This window comes from Strix aluco, chromosome 3 (assembly GCF_031877795.1).
Source record: "Strix aluco isolate bStrAlu1 chromosome 3, bStrAlu1.hap1, whole genome shotgun sequence".
Lineage (NCBI taxonomy): Eukaryota > Metazoa > Chordata > Aves > Strigiformes > Strigidae > Strix > Strix aluco.
This window is the reverse complement of record NC_133933.1, coordinates 91,687,910-91,712,376: the sequence shown is the minus strand read 5'-3', so window position 1 is coordinate 91,712,376 and position 24,467 is coordinate 91,687,910. Positions and strand designations below refer to the sequence as shown.

Sequence of the window (24,467 nt, the reverse complement as noted above, 5' to 3'; positions counted from 1 at the left end):
TTCTGGGTATGCCATGGTCTCTTCACTTGAGACAAACTGGTTTTATAAAGGTCTTTCAGTCTCATGGTGACCAAAATTCAGGCCTCTACCCCAATCAACAATAGGTATCTTTCTCTGTGAAAATATATAATACTTCACACATATAATGGCAACTGTAATACAAAATCAAAATTATTTCAGTTAGTATTCTCAAGGGATCATTTATGTTTTGTCATACTGTTGCCCTTGTATTGCTGTCTATTAATTTATGCCCTCTCTACCACATAAAGAAGCAGCATCAGCTATCTATATGAGCTTCACCCTTTTCAGTTAATCAGCTTTAATACTTATTTCCCAGTTAACAGGTCTACAATAATTTATTTTGCTCTAAATATATTATTTATATTTTCTGAACTACAAAAGCCATTTAGAAAACTGCACATTGCTTAATCCAGGAAAAGCAGTTTAATAACAGAGGCAACAAACTCACATTCCAAAAGTCCTGAAATAATACTGAAATTTGAACATTAAATCAAAATAAACAAATGCATCTCATATTTTAAAGATTAAAAACCTTTATAAGCATTTATGCAAGAAAATGAGCTTTTTGTTGGGTTATAAATTTCACAGTATGCTAAACTAGAAAACACAAGTTCCAGAAGCACACACACACAAAAAAAATCAGATATTAATTCCCTGTAACAACACCAAAGAGACACATTCTGCAGTAGCTTCATTTCAACTAGAAAAGGTAATTTCAAATTTAGCTGTAGTAACTCTGCATAGCTTAACCTCTAATAGCCAGGAAAGTAGGTCTGAGAAGCCTTTACAATTGCTTTAGATTTTAACAATATTCTAAGACTTCATCAGGACTTATGAAACTATGAATTTTCTTTACGCTAGTAGTTTTGTTTTGAATTGGAAATAGCTATCTATTAAAAAAAAGGAAAAAAAAGGTACATGGTCTAATTGCTCAGTTAGTTTCTGGTTGGCTGATGTAGAACTTGCAATAGAGAAGAGAGGTTAATCTTATTTCCAGATGGAAGTGTCATCACCCTTGCTAATAGGATCTACAATATAGGAAGTAGACCACAAAAAACTGTTTTATCTGGAAAACTGAATACAAATGTTTTCTGTGAATAACTGTAAGGGTAAAAATATTTGTCAAATTTGAAAAATCAAAACCAATTCCTTGTTTTACAAGCTAAGAAATAAGTCAACACGGATGATGTTACAGTCACCATCTATGCCAATATACAACACACACTGCAGTGTATCTACTGTACCAGAGTCAACAGCAGCAGTAGTAGGATGGATGAGGCCATGCTACGCATTCTTTAAAGCCATCCTTTCTGCTTAAGAACCATTTACATTAGTTTTTCTGGTTGTCTGCAGTTCTTTTGATGACTTCTCCCCAGCACAGTCATATGCCTTCACACTGGTGAACATGGCTCAAGAATATATCATGCTTTAATTGCACTAAAACAACACGATTCACAAATTTTACTAAAAATTTTAATGTGTGAATATCCTTGAAGAAAAAAAAATAATCCGAGAGCTCAAATCAATGGTTGAAAGATTCACAGAGCTCATGCAGGCAGAAAAAATCCTTCCTTATTTAGTAGCACATTATAGTACACATGTAAAAAAACCATGAGCTGATTCCTGAAAACTACCACCATGATTGATTAATCACACATAGTCACACATACTGTAAATCAGATTGCAACCAGTTGAATTTAATTAGTCTGAGGAACTGGAAAAATAAGAACCAACACTGCAAAGTAATCTTGACCAAAACAAAGATTAGGAAGTAGATGGGAGGATGAGTGGGGAGGGAGGGTGAGAATTTCATTTGAGAGTGAAGCGAGAAAAATCCATTTTTACACTACTTACTCCTGTAGGTTGAAATATCAGTCCATCTACTTCATGGCTAACTTCTCTGGCAAAGCTTCCTTCCAGGAGCTGTGGAACAAAAGGAAAAGTCATCTTTTTTCCATAGAGAAATATTTCACTTAGAAGAGTGCACATCAAAGCAGATTATACTCTACTATTGTAATCATCTGCTAGTTAACTGCTTATTTATAGTTTAACATTACAGCTTGGGAAATGTCAACATAGAAAGCTTCAACAAATTAGCAGTTTTTACAAAGAACACTCAAGGCTGAAACAAGTTTCAGGAAGGCAAATCCTTACATTCTACTCCAGGAAAATGCCTTTGTCCAGAAAGAAATATTGAGAAACCAAGACAATTCTATACACTAAAAGATGAAAAATCAGTTCTGATACAGGACACCACAGTCATTTGTGGCCACATTAAAAAACACATTTACCACTTTAACATGCAAGTAACACTTATTTTAGATTGAAACTAAGTACTGAAAAATATTTCAAGACATCATTCAAAATTTATATTTGACAGACTCCCTAACTAGGGCATAACCCAGTAACACAGCTACACTACTGTAGAACTGTCCGAATTAATTTGGATCTTGAATGTTCTGGTTTACATTTTCAAAGACTGTGAATTCCATATGGAGGTGAATACATCTATCAAGATGCATTTACCAGAGAAAAACCATCTAACTAAACAAACTAATGAAACCAGCTAATCGACAGTTATAAGAATTGATGATACACTTCCATGTTAAATTATGACTTGCCTAAGGAAAAGCAAATAACCAATGAGAACTACAATTGACAAATAATAGCAAAGATCAGGAGAATTACCAAAATTATTAATTTCAATTTCTGTTTTACTGTAGAGATGAAGAATCTGTCCTGAAGTTGTAGGTGCTTTTAGTAACATTTGAAAAATAACTTTGACATATAAATAACCACATGGTCATAAAACATTGCAAATACAGAACTTGGTAAATCACAGTCAGTTTTAAAAGCAACATTTTGGCCTAGACTGTTGATTTTGTACCATTTCCTTTCTACAGTTCAACTTAACTCAATGACCCACTGACTAAATTATTCAAATTAAGTCAGTAAAGGGCAAAAGTATGAAAGGAGTTGAGAATTAAATTTGTATCTTAATATGGGCTGTACAACTCAAAGTAATGCACTTATATGTTTCATGGATCAAAAGCCTGATGGCCAAATATTTCAAACAATAATTATATAACAATGATATTTCACTTAAACCTGTAACTGTTTGCACAGAATAACTGTCATTTTGCTATAAAAAAACCCTAGCTTTTTTCCTTATCCACAGTCATTAACAGATGCATCAACAAATACAGCTTTCACTATTCAACTTCTAGATACAATTTAATTAAAGAAACACACTCATGAGAATACTTTCAGGTATTAAAATATTTTAAGAATATTTGATTCTGAGTAAGAAATCATCCAGGCAAACACTATTTTTCAGTAGAGAAAGCCCATACTTGGAAGCTGAAGCTGTAGATTGCTTTTACCCGTTATTATTTTGAAATTTACAGCTGAGGTTCACAGTGTGATGCATCCTCTACCAGATGTCTACACAAAACAACAAGAACAAAAAAATCCCAAATTCTTTCATAAAGTCATTATTAGTCTGTGCTTCATTGGAGCAATGAGTATATCGGAAAAACATTTAAACAAATGTCAAGAAGTTTAAAAAAAATAAAAAAAAAAATAATTTCTACACAGTCTTCTGTGGATCACTTGAAAGGTTACTGTCTGGTTCCAAAACTGACTGGACAGTGAGAAATCTGTAATAAGAATGTGCTTCATACTTACAAAGACACATGGGAAAGATTTCATTAAATTCAAGTATCAAAAAATATCTCTCTGAATAATAATAAAAAAAACTTTAAAAATAAAATACAAACTTCAAATTAGCTGACTACTTTTAATGTATTTCTAGTTAGCTTATTAAAAGGCACTAACCAAAGTGGCAAAATGAAATCAACCATCTCTCTCTCTGCTTATTTGACATTCTTAAAGGAACTAGAACTTGAGGACATGGTTACTTTGGTGTTGGATCTTACATAAACTGGATCACTTACTCTTTCACAAAACACAATTTAAGAATATAGAAACAATCTTTTAATTTGGAGTGTGTGAGACACCTGGGTAAAGCATAAAATTATTATCATGTACTATTTGAGCAGTAGCTTTCTCCACTCTGGTCTATAGTTTTAGAAAACTACATTAAAGCACTACTACAACTTCATAAATGGGGAGGAAAATGTAAATTCAAAATTTACCATTTCAAAAATACATTCTGGTATTCCTTTTCATACCCTACTGCACCAAAATTATAAAATGCAAGCGAATCTCTCTTGTCAGCCTGACACCTGTTTCAGACTTGAACTCGTTCTCATTTTGGACATTCAGAGTGTTCTAAGACATCTCCTCCCAAGTGGCAACAGATATCAAACAGACTTTAAAACCAGAGCAATCCCCAACAGGTAACTAAACCTTTTTGTACTCTCAGTCATTCTGCTTTCATTCTCAGTTATGCTGCTTTCATTCTCATTAGGTCAATTACAAGTATTTGAATGATAACACTCTAGAAAGGAATTTTAACTAGAAAGAATTAGCAATTGGGGGGAGGAGGAGAGGGAAGTGGGAAGGAGGGAACAGAAGTTTTCTCTTGAGCTTCTTCCCATACACATGTTCTTGAGAATTAAACTATTTAGAGGTTATCTGTGAACAGCAGACTATATATACCCATTGAATACTGCAGACAGTTTGGAATGTCGGGAGAATGAACAGAAAAAGAATGTTTGACATATAAGCAAGTGTTTTTAAGACTAAAAAATTAGTTGATATAAGGTTTTTAGGTATATGAATTTAAAATGCAGATACCACGGTTCATCTTTTAAAAAATTATATTCAACTTTCCACACATCTTAAAATTTCTAATTAACTTGAACAGTACGGTCTTTTTTAATCGGCACTGTGATAAATGGCACACCTGCTTGACTGGGATGACTGCCAGGGATCAGATAAAATGCAATGCATCTCAATGACATTTTATAAAAGAGGGGTAAATGATGCATGCAAGCCAGTTCTTCTGGCATGCTATTTCTTGTAGCCTTGTGGCATCTATTTCCACCTGTGAACCCCTTTGTTCACCTCTTGCAGCTTCCTGCTTCCCTGTGAACGCTGCAATAAACCATATACTCATACTACAGTTTATTATTTAAAACTTTTCCCTCTTAATTTATAACTAAATCAAATTTCAAATTATCACTGCACCAATAATATTCCTCTAACGAAAAGAATCACATGGAATGAGTGAAGCTGTATGATGAGTAACAGGATGTCTCCTTGCTCTTTAACCACTGAAATGAGGAACAGCATTATGTCACCAAAGCAGAACTAACACCCTGATGAAGCTGATTTAGCTCAAACACAGAACTAGTCAGCAGTTCTTGAGTGGATAATTGAAAAATCATGCTTTGGACAGATCTCTATACTTATCAGTAAAGAAATCACTTGGCTCCTCCAGCAGGAAGAAGAGGAAGTTTTGGTGCAAATTCTGTATAACACTAGTAGGTTTTTATTAATGTTTCTGTAATTCTGTAGTCAGCCACAAGATTCTGGCAAGTTTTCATATGTTACTTTATTCATAAAATAAATCCAGTAGGTACTACTGTGCCTTTTCCTTCACCTTACAGAAAAAAAAAAAAAAAAAAAGAGAAGAAAAATCTAATGGAAACACAACATGCTGTGAGAGTTATGTAGATTCCAAAACATAATGACAACTCTGAAAAGCCATATTGATTTTCTACAAAATAGTTTGCTAGGGTCCTTGCACACAACTATTATCTATCTGCTATGTCACAATATGCAAATATTCCCAACCATTTTGTCTGTATTTCTGATTCAAAACTGATACTGCTTGTTAGCCTACTGAAAAACTTGGAGATACAGAGAAAAAACCCTTCAAATTTTATAATACAAGACAAACATACGTCCATTTTCCTTGCTTTTTCAGTTTCAGAACTGCTATACGCTTCATTCCATTTCAAGTCAAACTGGAGCAACTCTTCCTGCACCAATCCCAAAGCAGATTTTCAGAGCCACCTTCAAATTACTGATCATCTCTACCTGTTCACTTCACAGCGAAAGCTGCGAAAGGGAACATACTTTATTCAAAACTATTAGCTACAAATAAACGACCAATTGAACTGTCAGTTAATTAGAATGTAAAACACCTTCAGACATGAGCATACTGTCATTCCTAACTTCACAGAGTCAGCAGCTTCACTGGCTTCAGTTTCAGCCCAACTTACAAGACAATCCCTTCCTCTGATGACAGCCCTCACCATCAGACTACAAAGTAATTCTCACAAGCTGGCAACTGTCAAGTTTTACAGCCATGAGCTCATAAATCTCTGCACAAATACTACCGATTCTTTAAACTTATTATACAGTCTTTGGAAAAAGATTCATAAGATCCCAGCACCAATAACCACCTTTTTAAAAAGAAAACAATTATTCTGGCTCTTTCCTTGCACTTCTCTAAAAGAGATGGACTATTCTGCTTTTAAAATAGGATATCACTCCTGTTTTATTTTTACGTGACTTTGTTTCATCTTGTTTGCCAGTTTCTATATTTTTCTGTTTTCATACGGCAACTTCCTCGAGAGCCCTGTCTCATCTCAATATGCACTCTTTCATGAGATATTAATTTTCCAAATTCAATATAAAAATTATTTACTTTAACAGTGGTTGCTGATGTACTGAAGACATCCCAGACAAAGTTTTACATGCAAAGTGGGAGGTACAAATGCTTTCTAATGTACAGTGGTTTAACATTCAATAAAACATAGCTGAATTTAACGTGTCTGCTACTAAGAGAAGTATTTTCATCATATTTTTGTTAATTCACAAGATAAAAAAAAATCATCTCTATTATTACATACAAGAAGTCTCTGAAGAAAGGATCTATGAATCACAAATCCAGCTGAAGATCTGTGTAAGAAAACCAGTATTTCTATTGGGTACCCTCTCTGGATTTAAGCTTAAAAAAACCAAACCAGATAAACACAAAAAAACTAAAACCCTGCTTAATAAAACTATTTCACTTAAATAAAAATCAGAATAGAAAACTGGATCTCCCTTGTTATGGGTAGAAGAAAGATACATTCAGAATAATCTACTACATAATATATTCAGAAATTCTGGTTTTGAATTACATCAGAAATCCTACAGAATGACGTCTGTGTTGAGTTAAAATAATGCAAAAATAGTCTGTCTCAGATTCAGCCCTACTATCACACTTACCAAAATAAATCAATCAGTAACAGGCAATGATGGAGCCATCACCCAACTATTAATATTCTGAACTGCAGCTTTCAAACATTACATTTTGAAAAGGAGGCCTCCTGGAAAAAAAAATTAAACATGCTGTTGGTGGGGTATAAGCTTCCTTCCAGATTATACACAGGCTACTGTGCAATGCTTGAAAATATTATCAAATGCAGCTTAATGACAGGTGAGGGAACCTGGTCCCTCTAAGCTATGGTTGTAGTCTCTCTCCTTCCTTCTCCCCAAAATCTTGTTATTTTCCCCTGTCCTGCAGCATTTCTTTTTAGGTTTGTTTTGCTTCTAAAGCAGAGAAGGTATCAAGAATTAAACAGCTGCTTTCAGTCTTAAGGCAAAAAAGCATCAAATAGCATGTGAGTAACTATATACCGGGGGGTATATTATTATACATATATCATATATTATTTAAAAATAAAACTCAAAATCTCAAAACTTTCAACAAATAAAAGTTGGCTACTACTTCACGTTTCAAGAGAAATAGAGCCCAAAATAAAGTGTTAAGAGAAGTTTTGATTTTGGTTCATTGACTGAAATTACTACAAATATACGGCAAATCTTTCAAAACAGTCTTTAGCGACTCTGGGGAATACATGGTTTTGGGAATTAAAGGGAGCATACGCATTCTGAAAAAAATAAAAAAAGGGGAAAAAGGACAAACCGTCAAACTGAATCCACTCAGACTTTTATCTTTTTCATGTTTGGGATATCGTTCACCTCACCTAGTGTTAGCATCTGAAGTAAAACAGCAGACCTAAACAAATCTAGTGTAAATTAACAGCTTGGGGGGAGATGGGAGAGGATCAAAGACATACTTCTGGCAGTTCAACTGCTTCCTTCCCTTCCTGCCCAAAACCAGATGTAGTATGGATCACCACTTCAGACTAACTTTCAGACAGCTATGAGGATGAAACCCTCTCCTCTCATGCATGTTTAATTTCCTCTTCAAGTGATATGCTCAAGAGCCAAGTAACTTTTTTGAGAACTGTGCAGTCTCAAGTTACAGCATACTGTGCTGGAGCACCACAATCTTCATTAAGTTGGTCCAATGAAGTATTGCATGCACAATTTAAAAATTAATGTCTATTTATCAACATTGTTTTTTCTTCCATCAACTTTTCTTCTTCATTCCTCTATTTAGACACTGACCAAGACATCTCTGAAGAGGTTTTCGGGGCAAAGAAACAAGCTTCACATTTCAAACATTTCACAAGGAAGCTGATGTAACTATTCATATATTTCAGTAATGTCTCCTCTAAACTCACAGTTATAATTTTTTTTCATCAACTGAAACCATCCCATCTAGACTAGACATAATATTCCAGAAGGGCCATAGCAGCAAGAAAAAAAATGCACTCCATGTTCTCCTCCACAAGACTCTCCATTCAGGGAGACCTCTTGATATATGGGTACTTCCCAAAGTATTCACCAGCCAATGGCTCATTACAACTGGCTGCTTGACTCAAAATGGCTCCTTCCAAGTAACTGCTAAGGTCCTGAAATCATGGCCCATGGTCTCAGGAATGTGACTTAATACATGGCCATAGAAGTAAATATTTCTGCTTGTGTCCTGTGATGCCAAAAGCTGTAACTAGCATCTCAACATTAACATTTATTTCCCTCACAAAATCATAAGTAATCCATCTCTCATTTATATGATTTCATGTTTTCCTCCAATCACCTATAAAAATGTTGAAGAGTAGATTTTTAGTAATCTAACATGACCCGGTTTCCTTTGCATTATTCTCACTTCTTCATACTTTATGTCAAATAAATGAGGTAAAAACAGTATCAGTTGAAGTGTGTCTTTACAGCAAAGTCCAATTCTATATTGCATCCTCGATTATTCATTGTACTTGGCTGTTTAAAGATTCCTAATTTTCGTTTGCTGGGAAACTGCTGGAAATGCAGCATAACTGAGAGTACAGTCAGAAAACCACAGCTTATACTAAATATTCTTAAACTAATATACTAAAAAAATCATGAAGTTAAAAAATATTTCGTGGCCCATACTAACGGTCTAAAGATGCATAAAGGAAGAGTAGGATAAAAAAAACTGTAGAAAATAAATTTTAAAATGAACTCTCTAAGAACTAATTATTTGAAGAAATTTTATATGTTAATTAAGACCCAACACATATTGAAGAATAACTGCTACATCTTCAGTAAACCAGTGAATGATCTACTTTGCCCTAACTACGTAAGGAACATAAACTTCTCACTTGCTCATTACTTAAAAAGAAATTTCATACTCTTGGGCTGCAAAATCAGTCTGTAACTCAAACTGGATGAAAAACCTTTAAAAAAATTTATGCATAAAGCTCAAATCCTAGCTTTCACACAGCCATCCACTCAAGATACTAATTCAAGATATAAACAGAAAAGCTGAAAACATTTTGTCTGTATGAATACATACATCTCGGAAGTACTTGATGTTAAGCAATAACTCAGTACTAAACAAGAAGAGGAAAAGTAAACTCCAAAGGTTCATCTGTTTAACAACACTGCTATTCTGAACTATGGGAACAGCTGAATCATACAGTGACGAAAATTATACCAAGTGCCTGCGTAAAGACACATGGGAATTTTCTCAGTTGATAAAATTTAAAAATACAGACTTTTTATAAAATACAATTTTATGGAAAGGCTTTCAGTTTGTGAATTTACTAGAAGCTCTGAAAACAATCATACTGAAAGACTAAACCTCTTTGCCAAGTTAATCATACAGAACATTTTGGCTCAAAAGACATTAAAAACACCTAATTACTGCAATGGATTTGTTCCCTATAAGAATAAAAGCAGATAATGGCAGCAATGTGAGACTGATGTTCACTAATATGATCAAGAGACTAATTATTATCCATGAATCATTTGTAGCATTCAAAACTTGATTAATGTCAGGTCAAGTTTAACATGTGATAGGTTTTATTAGTAATGCTTGGCTATCCCACAGCTTGTCAGTTTAAGCGAGTGCCATCTGTTAGGTGTAGGAATAGCCAACAGCCACAACAAAAGCACAGTGGATACAACTGGTCACTGAAGTACATTTTAAGAATTCCGTAAGGGAGCTACCCGAATAATTTTAAACACACTAGACTAGAATTCAGCACAAAAAGACCTACTAAAGATAGGAAATCTGTAGCCCAAAAAAATGCAAGCGTGCAAGGCAGGCTTTTCTCACTTTAAAGCTTGACCAAAGACATACTTAGTAATACTGAATTTAGCTTCACAGATTGATCAGTCTCTAAGAAAAATTCTTTTGCAAGAGGAGTATGTGCATTTTCCTTTCTACACTCCTTTATCATCTTTAGCAAGCATTCCTGCACAGAATACACCACTTTACCCTTTAAAGCATCACTCATGGTATTCAAGTACCATGGCGCTAACTACTGGCTCATGTAGCAAAATGCTGTTAGAAGACAATGAACCTAAAATTCATATTCCACAAGAAAATGTTTACCGACAGTCTCCCAGTTGTTACAATTAACAGATAATGGCAAGAAGAAATCTCTTTGCAGTAGGCTCACTTTTCTAGTAATTTCACATCACTTTTCGGGTGGCCAGCTTTACCAGGGGTCACCTCTCCCATGAACAGCCCATTCACAGCTCTTGCAGCAGGACAGGAACTCACCTGCTATTGTAAGAGCTCACCGGGGCACCTCCACAAGCGGGAGCAGCAAGGCTGAAATAACATGAAGTGGCAACAGACAGGTGCATGCACAGAGAGGAAGGAAGGTGACCTAATTCTACCTGGGTTTGCTCTGGCACCTACATACTTGTCGTGGTTTGAGCCCAGAGAGCAACTGAGCATCACGCAGCAGCCCTTTACTCACTCCTTCCCTAGCGCTGGGAAGGAGAAAAATTAAACAAAAAGGCTCAGGAATCAAGGTAAGGACAGGGAGGATTAGCTCACCCATTTAAACGGTCACAAGCAAAAGGCAGACTCGTTAGGGGAAGAAAACAAGAAAATCACTTTAATTCAAGCACTAACAGAATCAACACTTAACAGACAGAACGGGACAGCGAGAAGCGTCACCATATCTTAAAACACCTCCCCTCACATCTCCTTTCTTCCCGGGCCCAGCTTTTGTTCCCGATATTTCTACTTCCTCCCCCAGCGGCACAGGGGCAGGGGAGGGGGGTGCAGTCGGTTCCCCGAGTCTTCCTCCAAGCAGGGGGGAAGCACTCCTCTGCGTTCTTCCTCCGCTCCACGTGTTCCCCTCTCCCGGGAGACAGTCCTCCACAAACTCTCTCTGCCCTGAGTCCTCCCCAGGGGATGCATTCGTCTCCAGATGCTCCGGCGTGGGTCACCCCCACGTGTTGCTGTCCTTCCAGCGCTGAGCTACAACAGTGGGGGCTGCTTCTCCCCTCAGAGTCCTGGGGGTCCTCCACAGGCAGATCTCTGCTCCTCCAGTGACCCCCATGGGTGGCAGGGGGCGGCCCTGCCGTCTCACCACGGGATACAGGGGGGCTCTCTGCTCTGCCCTTCCTTCCACTGACCTCCGTGTTTGCAATGCATGTCCTCTTTGTAACTCCTCCTCGAAGTCCCAACCCCCTGCCAGGTTCTCCTTCTTAAGTTATCGCAGAGGCAAAGCTAATTGGCCTGGCCTTGGTACAAAGGCAGGTCCAACTCGGAGCCAGGGGAACTTTGAGAAGCTTCTCACAGGGGCCACGCTAGAGCCCCCTCCCACACTACCAAAAACCGCACCCCACAAACACAGCACAGTACTCTCCTTTGGTCTAAAACTAGTTAGAAACTCAGCAGGAGCACTGAAATAAACATTTATTTACCTCACAGCTACAACAGCCCTCTCAGATGTATTATAAATGTTCTCATTTGATGGCTTTCTTGCATTCTAAGTGGATGAAGCTGAAAGGCTGCAGATTCAGGCTGCCACTAGCATAACTTGCAGTCTGTACTTCAGCTCCAAGTGTTCTGTTTTCTGTCTAAGAGCATGATGTGCAGGGCTCCCACACTCCTTGATGTCTTGATGCAAAAGCCAAGTATTACAAAGACTTGATGCTAGTAGGCCAGACCATGAATAACATAATTCAAAGAACCATAATTCCCTTACAGTTTCTTCCTCAACCATTTGCCCATGTAATGTCTGACAAGGACCCAAACTACTCATGCTTAGGCACTGCCATTCTAACTAATGACACCACTCTTCACCGATTGTCTTTTAAGAAGAGCAATTCTGCAAAAAAGTCTTTACCAGAGTCTATGTATTCTTTCCAGAACATGAAAGCAGTAGAAATTCCTGTTTATAGATGGGGAATGAGCAACGTCTCCAAGCAAGAAAGCCAGAGAGACTCAACCCTTCTATCCGCAACCTGCTTGATGTCATGATTGAGGTACCTCTGAAAAAACCAAGTTATTCCACACACCGGACCCTCAGAGCTTTCCCAGCTTCTACTAGAACTGCTGCCAGTTTCACAAGGGAGTGTTATAGACTGCTTTTTTCATAGAGAACTTAAAGCACAAGAAATCATATATACCATCATCTGAAACCTGCTTCTTAAATCTTTTCTACTACACCTCTGAAAGATTTAAAGAAAAGCCATTTCCAGATATATGATTAGCTGGAAGTTACTGTAGACTGTGATGGGATGCAACCTCCGATACTGAGATGGTGGAAGAACTGCACTAGCTTGATTTCATTACCCAGCCACAAGGGAAAAAACGCTATAGTGAACAACAATAAAATACATTGTGGAGGTGGCAGGGAATAAAGTTTGATGGTTCTATTTTGGTTTTTAATCTCTTTTCGGTTTTGCAGCTAATTCATTAACTGCACTCTTTAAAGATGCTACTAACACTAGCTATATGCCATGTTCCTTAATTATTTGGATAGAGACATTTCAGAAAAATGTAGAGCACGCTGCAATAAGAGTCCCACTGAGCTATCACCAGCTTGCTGGTTCTGAGTGAACAACTCCAAAGGTCATGTACCTAATATATTCAAAACAATACCCAAGAATAACAAGAGCGCTATGTGTGTTAATGCTTAATTTGACAGCACATCTGCATTCCTGAATTCAAAATAAGCATTAGGCATTTCTCACTGTCAATCTCTTCTCAAAAACACAACTAAGAAATTGACATCAATTAACTATGATGTTTTCAAATGCGTCTTTCAAATAAGAGAAATAGGCTGCTTCAAGAAACTCTAATTGACTTCTGTGATAGCTTCAAAATGGGAGAAACATGGACTCCTCAAGGCTTTGAGAGAATGCCACTGCCAAGCAGCAGTAAAATTTCATATTTATTTTACCTGATGAAGAAACAAAGTAATATATTTCACAGCTTGGCTGTTTAATTTACTGTGCTCTTGCCAGTTCTCTATGTCAACTTCCAAGGTACCTTCAGTTTTTTCTTTCTGGGATTGGGATTTTGTCCACATCACGTTCCGCATGCTCTCCTACCTGGCAGAGCGCACCTGTCTGAGACTAGAGTCCTGCTGGACCTGGAGGAGGTTTAATAGGTGCCACTAGCAAATTCTTTGACCTATTTACAAATGATCTACAGTCTGTGACATTCCTGAATGGATGGCAGATACTCAGTAAAGTCTGTTACCCCATGTCCTCAACTGAGCAAGGTTCTTCCAATAATGTTTAGAAGCTCCCTAATACTCTGGTTTTGATCAAATACAACATTCAAAAGTTCTTCTGATGTCGAAGGAAAAAATGACATGGGATTGAGTGCACTAGCACCAAGTATATTGCAGTTTGTTCTCTAAATGATCTTCCAATGCTACAAACTTGGTAGGATTTATCTGTTATCCAGCCCCTGTGTAAACTGCTACAACATAATCTGGTCTCTGGTTGTCAAGAACATGGACAGGCCTGTTTTAATTAAATCAGATAATTAAGGCTCATGTTTTATTAAGCATTTCCATTAAGACTCATCAACAAAGACAAATTCGTATATACAGTAATTCAATTAGACAATAAAGTCTTCATACATTTACTGTTATAATGCCCAATTCAAACTGGGCTAATGTGTTCCACTGGGCACTGATGCAGTGATTTTATCACAAAAAGTAAGATATAACATTATATTCTGGATGTTTGAAAACATCTGGTTCTTCCACTATGCAATGGCACTTGAGGGCTTTATTTGCTACAAAGTTAAAATTAAAACTTGCCACTGTAAGGCCATAACAGTAAAACACTAAGGTTTTATTATTTCTTGATTTTAAAGGAGAAGATTAATTTTTCACAGTATTTTTTTGCAAATTAGGCATATCACAAGAAAAGAAAGAGCTAGCAAGGATGTCCTATATCTTGTATCATAATAAACTGCTTTAAATTTCACCCCCATCTTTACAATTTTCTTTGTGCTTTTATTCATTTTACCCAAATTAAACGCATGTCTCTTGAACATCGTTCCAACAGGAGAAGGCTGATGGCTTCCCTGTGGAGCTGTATTGCCAGGAGGCAGTTTGGAAAGTGACAGGCTGTGAAGTGGCACAACAGACAATATTAAACAGTTGCCCCTCAATTAATGAGTGGAGTGACCCACTTAGTCACCACAGCTGAGTCCTCTAACTAATTCAGAAGATATCAAATATACCAATTCAATTGCCCATACTGGGATACCAACTGGTAATTAGGTCCAAAAAGATTTGCATTTTCTATGTTTTGGTAATACACCACCAAAACTGAAAGTAGAATCACTGTTAAAGACATTTTTCTTACTTTAGAAAGGTATATTATTTCCAATGCCCAAAATACAGAAGAAATAGTTTACAAAGATGTTAGAATTTTCAAAGCTCATGTTAAAATGTTAAAAGCCAGACTGAATATGTACTGTTCTGACGCTTAAACTTACAGTGTACACCAAGTACAACACTTCATCCATATGCCTTTATTTTTCTGCTATTTTCATTGTTTTCTTTCCCACACTATAGTTTGGCAAGTCAGAATTTAATTATATATTCCACATCTGAATTATTCTACATTAATTTAATTTGTACCACTAGCAATATCTAACATGGGCCACTAGTTATGAAAATAATCCTTCATGGAAATATTCGAGACTGTTTGTTTTAACTTCAGTAGATCATTTTCCAAAAAACGTGAAATGTATCTAATGTGTGAATAATTTCTTAAACCAAAAGCAAAAAAAACATTTCCCCTTTTCCCTAATCAAAATTATACTGTGCTGAAATATTATACTTGACCTCCAACATCACAAATAATAATAATCAAAAGCAAGTAGCCTAATCCTTTTTTGTTAACTCTAGGAAATGAACACAGATTCCTGTTCATGAACAGGTCTCCTCAAGTGACACCACCAGATCAAGGAGGCTGAAAAGTTAACCGTAGCCGAGTCATTTTTTTTCCCTAGCACGAGGGAAAATCTTTTGGTGTAATCCAAATCAAATCAAGTAACTGCAGCCTCCCTGCCCCACATAAAGCAAAGGAACATCTAGAGGCAGCTGGACACCCCACCAGCCCTGGCCTACAAAGTCCCTGCTATCCTCATCCTCCCACTGTCAGAAATCATGTTTATTGAACAGTATCCATGTCATTTCAGTGCTGCAGCTAGTTGCATGAAATAGCTCCAGTTCAAGCACTGAATTTTAAGTGGTAGTAACCTACATTCAGCTCAAGAGCCACAGTTTGGTCATCTATTTCATATTACAATTTACAAAGCTTCCACTTGGTCTGGTTGGCTGTCCTTACCTTTAAAATTCACATGGTAAAATAATTTTAAAAAATCAGGCTGAAGTACTACATGCTGGGATTCAGGACAGCTGCCAAGTGAAGATTTCAAATTCTAATATAAGCATAATGTAACATCTTTCCAGCTTCTTATTCACTACTTGTTTACTAGGTTCCTCAGGTCAACCATTATCTGCATTTACAGGCGGAAAAGAACTCCAAGAAGATTTGAGTAATTTTGACCAGCACAAAAGCATCTAAGGGTTGAAAAAAGCAATACTGCTTTTACAACATTTGACTTCCCCCTTTTGCGGAGATTAAACAGGACAAAGTGAGGAAGAAACATACAAAGTAAAGAAATAAAAGCAAACAGAAACAAAATGGTAGAGGGGAGATGGGTTAGAAGATAATTAAAAGGAGATGAGATGATAAACAGGCCAAAAACCTGGAACAGAACAGATGGAGTGAGGACTATGGTGTAGGCCAGACACTGAAGAGTGACTGCCAACTCTGGGTCAGGAAATGCAGGATTGAAAGGTGAGCCGATTAAGCTACTCCTTAAGGCATAGAAAATAAAAACAAAAATAAAAACAAAGGAAACAAGTCTTTTTGGCATTAAAAATCCTCCAGATGGTAACATTCCACCTCCACTGAGATGCGGAATTCAAAGTCTCCAATAAATACACAGAGATTATTTGACACTGCTGCTGCTGCCATTGAATTCTTTCATCTTCTGTCCCATGACTGCAAACCTTTGGCTGTAGGCTACCTGGTGACATAAAACTGGGCTTTGTGGTCATTTATGGTCGGTTTTAGGTTACCAGCTCTCTCGACAGACATGGATGAGCTATGTCCACATATTCTGCCTTTTATCAGGGTTAATTTTTTCAGGCCATGCAAATACTAGCTTACAGCTGCCTGCAAATACTTCACACTGACATCAGCAAGTCATGCATTTACACAATCTCATTCACCCTCAAAGGTCCACATCCACTTAATTTTCCAAAGCAGATCACCTCAACAGTAGCTACACATTTATTGGTACAAACTTTTAAACATTCTACCCTTCTTAACTACAACAGAAGCAGTTTCAAAAAAAAAAAAAGTCAAATGAACCAGGAGAACAAAATAAGTCATCTGTCAGTTCACAGATTTGACTGAAAACTTTCAGGAAGATTCTAGACCATTTAATCTTCTAACAGAGATTACTCACCTTCATTCTAATTCCTTTAGGACAAGCTGTCATTTAAAAACCAGATAGTAGTCTAAGAACTGACAAGTCATTGACATACAGCGTGCTAACATTTGAAAAAGGTTGTTCATTTGACCTGTATCATTGTTTAACCTTTAGCCCTATTGTTCCATTGAGAGTGATGGGCACAATTCTCCATGGGACCACTGACTGCACAGAAAGGAAGTTTTTTCCTACTCCTGCTAGACAGTATTTTCACTAGACAGTAAGCTTTAATGATGACATTCAGGCTGGAACTGTCCACAAAAAAAGCCTTGCAAAAGGACTGTGGGTTGGTTTAGGCAGTGAAAGCCAAGACTTGCATCATCTCCAAGAGTTTAATTACTTCTGTGTACCTGTACTTCCTGTTTAATATAATGAAGATAACGTACTTGTTGAAAATCCCAAAATATTTGTATAAATGAAAGGCTAAGGCTCCAAGGCTACGAATATGCAGCATATAAAGCATTAACCTCACTGGTCTTTAATACTTCAGCATGAAGGAAGCCTAAAACTCAGCTTCTGCCATGGACTCCTGCTATCCTTACATGATGGGTAGGAGAGCTGGCAGATTTGACAATGTCATCTCCTTGAATTCTGATGCACACTAATAAATGAAAAGCAAGCAAGCTATGCAACAAAAGTGATCAATCATGCGACTGTAATAACAAACAGCAAAGATTCAACGTTGCTCAAAAATATCTTTCTAAAAGAATTTGGAAGTTACATTAAAAGGCAAAATCGCTTACAGAGTACATGTGTTCCCAGCTAACACTGAAAGTGTAAACTGTGTTTAATGATTCTTTGATTATAGAGGCAGGCAAATTTAGTGATACTACTCTCTCCATCAAAGTTCAAGAGGGTAACATTTTTAGAGATTCCAAGAATATACAACCTTTCCCAGGTGACTGTCCCTTTCTTTTCCTCCTCTTACCACCAAAAGTCAGTCTTACAAAAACCAAAAGTCCATCAAAACATCTTAAAATAATGTTCAAGACAACATTATAAAGATATAACATTGCAAAGATATAGCCCTTATTTCTAAAATCTAGTACGAACAACAAATGTCAAGGCACAACTATAAATGCTGCCATACTTTATAATTGCACTTTAAAAGTGCATTTTCATTTCACAATAAATTCATTTTCAGATTAGAGGAAAACCAGCCAGTACTCTTTAACTCCAGTATTAAAGTCCCAAATCCATAACTCTAAGAACAACTTCATTATTGGACATATTATATAACACAGTACAAGGTTTACTGCTGTTTCAAGTAACTACTACATTTTCACTGGAAATAACTAAACCTATGTAGAAAACATTCATTTTTCCTGGTATAATTACAAGTTTTAGCCACTTATTCTGCTGTTTAATATAGTGTTGAGACTCCTGGTCTTTTTGAGTAATCTTCCTACAATCCACCCAAGGTAACATATTTACTGATATGTGCTATTGTTAGTAAGAAGAATGGCCAACAATGGCTTTCAATTTGGAATACTATGCCTTAACTTGGGTCATAGAAAAAAAACGATGGAGGGAGGCTGTGAAGGGAGAAGTCTACAGTATTTACTTTTGTGAGGTTCAAACTACACCCTGGGAACGTATTTCAAAAACTGAAGTTTCTCAAAACAAAAATAAGATGTGATGTGTGGCTGCAGCTGCAGTAATTCAGAAGTACACTTGATTCTTTTCTTGACCCTAAGCAAAACCCAGCTACACTTCAAAAAAACCCAAAACTCCAAGACATACTCAAAGAATTTTGATGAAACACGTTCTGACCAGTGGTATGGTGTTTCCACTTTCCAGTCTTGAATATGGTGGTACAACCAGAGATCTACCTTATCTGTGGCCAAGGACTGCTACGTCCATTGATCTTTCTTTGAAAATAACAAGCCTTGGGGGTGACCTGAGAAGCTACATCTTCTGTCAGTGAAATACAAGAATTGGAGGTAGGGAAAAAAAACAGTCTTTAAGAAAACGCACAGCTTTTCTGAGACTACTCAAAGGTGTAAATCTTTAAGGACCTCTAGTCAAGAAAGGAAGAATCCTGTTAGGTCCTTTCTAAAGATGAAAGGATCCCACTGTTCTTGGAGAAGAACAAGAAAAATGGCTAATTAAACATATGGAAAAAAATCTACCTAAGCAGGTCCCATTTGTCCAGCCTTTAGCACCCATTCAGCTGCCACCATCTCTGGAGATGGACTGATGGATATGCTGACTCAATCTGCATGTGAGCAGACTTAGAAGCTAGAAGGAATTCCTTATCTCCCTGCAGACCTTGCTATACTGCACACAGAGTTGGTAAACCCTGTCAAGATGCTTGTAATCAATGCAAAACAAACCCAGCTTGCTCTTTCAGCTATACTAATGATGTATTCATCACTATAAGTACATTTGTTACTATAGTTGCAGAGATGACTGAATAAACATAAGAAAAAGATCTCTGGGGCAAAACAATACCATTTTAAAATAGTCCTCTTTCAGAATAGGGCAATGCTTCAAAAGAATTGTCTATTCTGACCACATATAATAAAAAATTCTGTTCACAAAGTTGTCATGAATATCAAGATATAATCCCTGCATCATTATCCTAAGGAAGTGTTACAGGAAACACACTCATCAAGTTCACAGAAGTAATGAAACAATAAATATATTTTTGAGGTAAATAAGAGCAACAGTAATTCTTAGTATGAATATTATTCTTTTGAGAATATATTTTTATGAATACTAATCTTCTGAGCAGATGAAGATTTGAAATATATTTTGAATCTATAATAGAATCATAGAATGGTTTTGTTTGGAAGGGTCCTTGAAAGATCACCTAGTTCCAACACCCCTGCCATGTGCAGGGACACCTTCCACTAGAACAGGTTGCTGAGGAATCCCTCAGAGAAAGAAAATGTGCTATACAACTGTAGTGCAAACCAACCATTGACTTTTACTCACTCTAACCAGCGGGCAAGTTAACTGACAAAAGAGGCCTAGTTAAAAAAATAAACTTTCGAAACATATAGTTTGATAAAACCCAGGCTATTACTCTTACTTTATTTTCCTACCAATTTGATCTAATACATGCACAGAGTAGATAAATCATAAATGTTTGAAATTATTAAAATAAGAGAAAAATAACACTGGCTATTTGCTCTGCACTGCCAGTAACTCCACTCCTCTTGCTCTCTGTGTGTATCTCCAACTGCTGCATACATGAACATTCTTCACAAAAATGAAGAAAATTGGCAAGATAACGGCTTCATTCCATAATTCACAAGTGAAGCAAAGCCAGTGGCAAAGACAAGGACAAATTAAAGAAATATTGTCCAAGCATTAATGTCAAAAGCAATTAAAAGTCTGTTGCGAAACAAATTCTAGCTGTAATTTTTTTTCCCTTCACCAACATATTTGCTTTACTGCTGGGTAATAAGACAGTCACTGTCTTAAAGGGTTTATGCTCAGAGCTTTAAGAAAGACAGAGAAAGACCAGTAAATAGCATCATTTCATTGCTGATTTTAAAAAGTGCCACAGTCAGAACTGTTAAAATCCAATACATTGGAATGCCTGTGGACAATTCAGAAATCTCCTTTAGACAGGAAAAAGAAAGCCATTGAGCATAATTTTAATTTCCTAAGTTTTGGGAAGGAGAGAATCATTTCAATAGTCATGTGCTGGCAATTAGATTTAACAAGCATGAGACTTGTTTACAGATGTATTTTACCTAGACGTTTTTCTAGTAATGCTTCCAGCCATGTTCTTCCTGGGATTTTTGACCAAGGTTAAATAACCTGCAACTTCAGAACACTTTAAGAAACTACAAATTTATGTAAGAAATACTTTTTAAGATGTATTCTTTTTGTTCCAGTTTCTTTTAATTTCAAGCTCAAAATTTTGTGTCCTAGACAGCCTTTTTCCCCCTATGAAAAATTTACAATGCTGATCTTAAATAGACAAGCCAAAAATGCAACAACATAAATACAGAGAAGCAATCAAAACATTTATAGTGCTTTATCCACACAAACTTCTCATAGAATTGTTCGGGACTTAAACTTTCCAAAGACTGCTACTCTCTGCCAGGTTTTTTTTGAAAGTCCAGCTTGTGCCTTATCTCCTTATTTATTTTTCAGCCACTCAGGGTTAGCCAAAATACCATTACTGCTCCTCTTGGGGTGAGACTCATTACTTGCTACAGGATCAGGGAAATGACAAAAGCAAATGGAAGCTGACAATTTGATGTTCATTGCTCTGTTGATGAGACACGGGACTACTTCTAACAGCAGTGCTGAGAAAAACAGGTTCCTCTAGAAGAAAGTATTATCCAGGCGCCATTTAATTCACAGAAGAGAATAAAAGTATTTTACAGAACATTAGGATATGTCTGTACTGAAGAAAAGAGTGTAGTGAAAGACAAGAACTCATACATATATTTGCAAATCATATGCATTACCTCAGAAGACCTAGGGCAGCATTTTAATAAATAAAACGTGGAGACATTAACTAGAATGGGCTCTTAGTAATCACTGCTGAACATGAAGGGGGAGTTCAAGCACAACTCATGATTCTTAAGACTATAGCTAAATGGGAACTGGAAGTAAAAAGAACATTATATTCTTACCTACGAATGAGGATAGTGTAAACAACATAGCGCTCAGACAGTCCCTTGAGCTCAGAGACATTTTAGACCTAAAGCTATTAACTTCTACATGATCATTCAACATTACAAAACTAAAGAACCAGGTTTTGCCAAAGTAAAGGCAAAATAAATATGGAAAAATAGTAATTCACAAGGAATAGGTAGCTTAAAACCATTTTTCACAGTATCCCAAACTGTCCATCTGCCCCCAAGCACTGCTGAACATTTGGTTAGCAAAGGAACTTGCTGGAAGTTCTGCTAAAAAAGCTGAGGGGAAAACCTATACCCAACACAGCTTTGCTGCCTTCAGCGCCACAACATAAACAACTGAAATCAAGTTTACCTTTCTTGAAGTGTAGATGTCAAAAAATGGTTTGTTTCGAACACTGAATGGTTCCTGTGCTTTGTCAATAAGACCATTTTTCATCTTTTCATGTCGTGGAAATATAATCTCTTTCTCTATGCATGCAAGTCGAACATTGAAATCACAGTCTCCAACAGGCTGTCCCTGCCAAGTTACAAAAATCAGTATTAAAACCAAACATTTACCAAATTATCTGAACAGTCTAAGTTTTCCTTACACATTATCTAGAATCATACAGACACATTAAAATATTCTCAAATCACTACATGTTTTTGCTAAATACTTGGTTTTCAAGTATTTGTCTCAGGCTGTAAGAGGTTTAATCAAATCAAAGTTCATCAAAAGATAAAAACCTGTAATTTGTATTCAAGCATATGTGAGTTAAATACCTAAATACCTTTAAAGTTAAGCAAAATAATTCAAATATTCCCTAATGATAGTTCTGGATATAACAGTTACATACGTTTCCACAGAATTTTCCTCTGAAGTCATTTAGCTCATTTTGTTCATAATACTTTTAATGACAACGCCACAATGCAATTTACAGTTAAGTAACCTCATTGCTTTAAAGGTATCATATTGATGCCTTGAAAGAAGCATTAATTATGTAAATGTTTGCTTTTCTGTCACAGAAAAAAGAAAAATATAGATGCAGTTGGAAAATGTGCCAATAAACACTGGCTGCAAAAACCTGCAAGATATGTGATGGCTCAGTCACAAAACGGTAGTAAAAGTCCTTCTTTAGGTCTCAGTAGCACACTCTGCTCTTTCAAGATCTGAAATAAAACAGCAGCTTTACGTTGCTCTTTATACATTTGGTGCATTGCACCAGATCAGTATGATCATTCAAAATTCGCATCTGTGAGATTAATAATTGCTTGTAATGGAATTTATTATATTTTGAGCCTTAGATAGTGAGGAGAACACGCTGTGGATATCACTAAGAGAAAATAAGCAACTGGCAACTTATGAATTCTAAAGTTAGTTTCAATCAGATGTGCCACTTTCATAGCAATAAGGCACAAAACGATAGATTTGCATTGTTACAAGCATGATACAGCACTGGAAGTTATTTACATGAGATCATCCCTCATTTTGTCACCCCATTCACACAAAAAATAATTTTCAAAAATTATCCCTTTCGTGGTCCAGAGAGAATAAGCTCAGAGAGCTCTGGCTTCAAAACCAGAATTTTTCAAAAATTGAAAGCAATGAGCACAGGAAACTGGGACTCAAATAATCAATGGCCATGGTACAGATGAGCAGGAGAACCAGCAACCAGATATTTCCAGTACTAAACACAGCCAGAAGACAAATGGGAAGAGAATCTAAGAGGAAAAAAGCCCCCTTCTAATGCACAAAGAGAACATGAACTGGTCAATCTGAATGAATGCAAAGGAAATAAATGGCAAAATGACCTTCTGATGGGGCATACAAAGGTAAGAGATAGAATGAATAGTTATCTGAAGAGATATCTGAATTAGGAGAAAAACAGAATGCCAATTTTAGACCTACGTAAGTTTAATCAAGTTCTCTCCAAACTCATCCTGGCTTCCACCAGAATCCTCTGCATTTCATGCTCCCAGAGGGGCATTAAGTTTCTCTTACATTTCTTCCCTAGATCCATACTAGACCTCTATCAGAAGTCCTCAATTGTTCATTGCAACAGCTTTAAGAACTCTGCACTGCTCCTATACAACATGTAATTCACAACCACTTTCTTTCAGGACTCAGTTTCAATCTATGTGAAACTATATGCCAGCATCACTTGGGGGGGAACACACTCCCACACAAAGCCAGTGGTAACATGGGTGAAATGTCTCCTGATCTCTGGTCATTGATGCATGCTTGTGAAGAAGAAAGCCTATCTGGCTGTTAACTTTGCCTTCAGCATTGCCTTCCTTTCATACATGAAGGTGTTATTAGTAAAGAGCCATTCAAATGAATGGAAAATTAGAGTACAGAAAAATCCAAGGAGCAGGAATGTGGCTCACTCTTTATTCATTTGTCGCAGAACACAGCTGTGTGATCTACAGATTTTTAAGTGCCACAGACAAAATTCTGGAGAAACTTTCTTTCTTTCTTTCCCCATGCACAACATACTTGAGAATTCATCTATGCAGTGATTGAGCTTGTCCTGGTTTGTATATCTACTTGAAACACAGAAAACACATCTTGACATCTGTAACTACTGACTGAAGAATTCTTTCCTGGGAAATGTGTATACATATTTTTATTTCAAAGAACACCATAAACTGTTCACTAGGTACATTTCAGCAAGATCTAGTGCACATGTTGTCTTCCTTACAGCAGCTTTTCCACTCAGCCA

General features: G+C 36.7%; 1 protein-coding gene across 1 annotated transcript in view; it reads right to left on the bottom strand.

Moving 5' to 3' along the window:
• RNGTT (RNA guanylyltransferase and 5'-phosphatase) overlaps window positions 1-24,467 on the bottom strand; it is a 202,787-nt gene that overhangs the window by 107,193 nt on the left and 71,127 nt on the right. The window contains exons 11-12 of the mRNA XM_074819582.1: window positions 22,118-22,282; window positions 1,876-1,944 (exon numbers count right to left, since the gene is read on the bottom strand). Coding sequence (XP_074675683.1) covers window positions 1,876-1,944; window positions 22,118-22,282 — 234 coding nt within the window. The remainder of the gene's footprint in view (window positions 1-1,875; window positions 1,945-22,117; window positions 22,283-24,467) is intronic.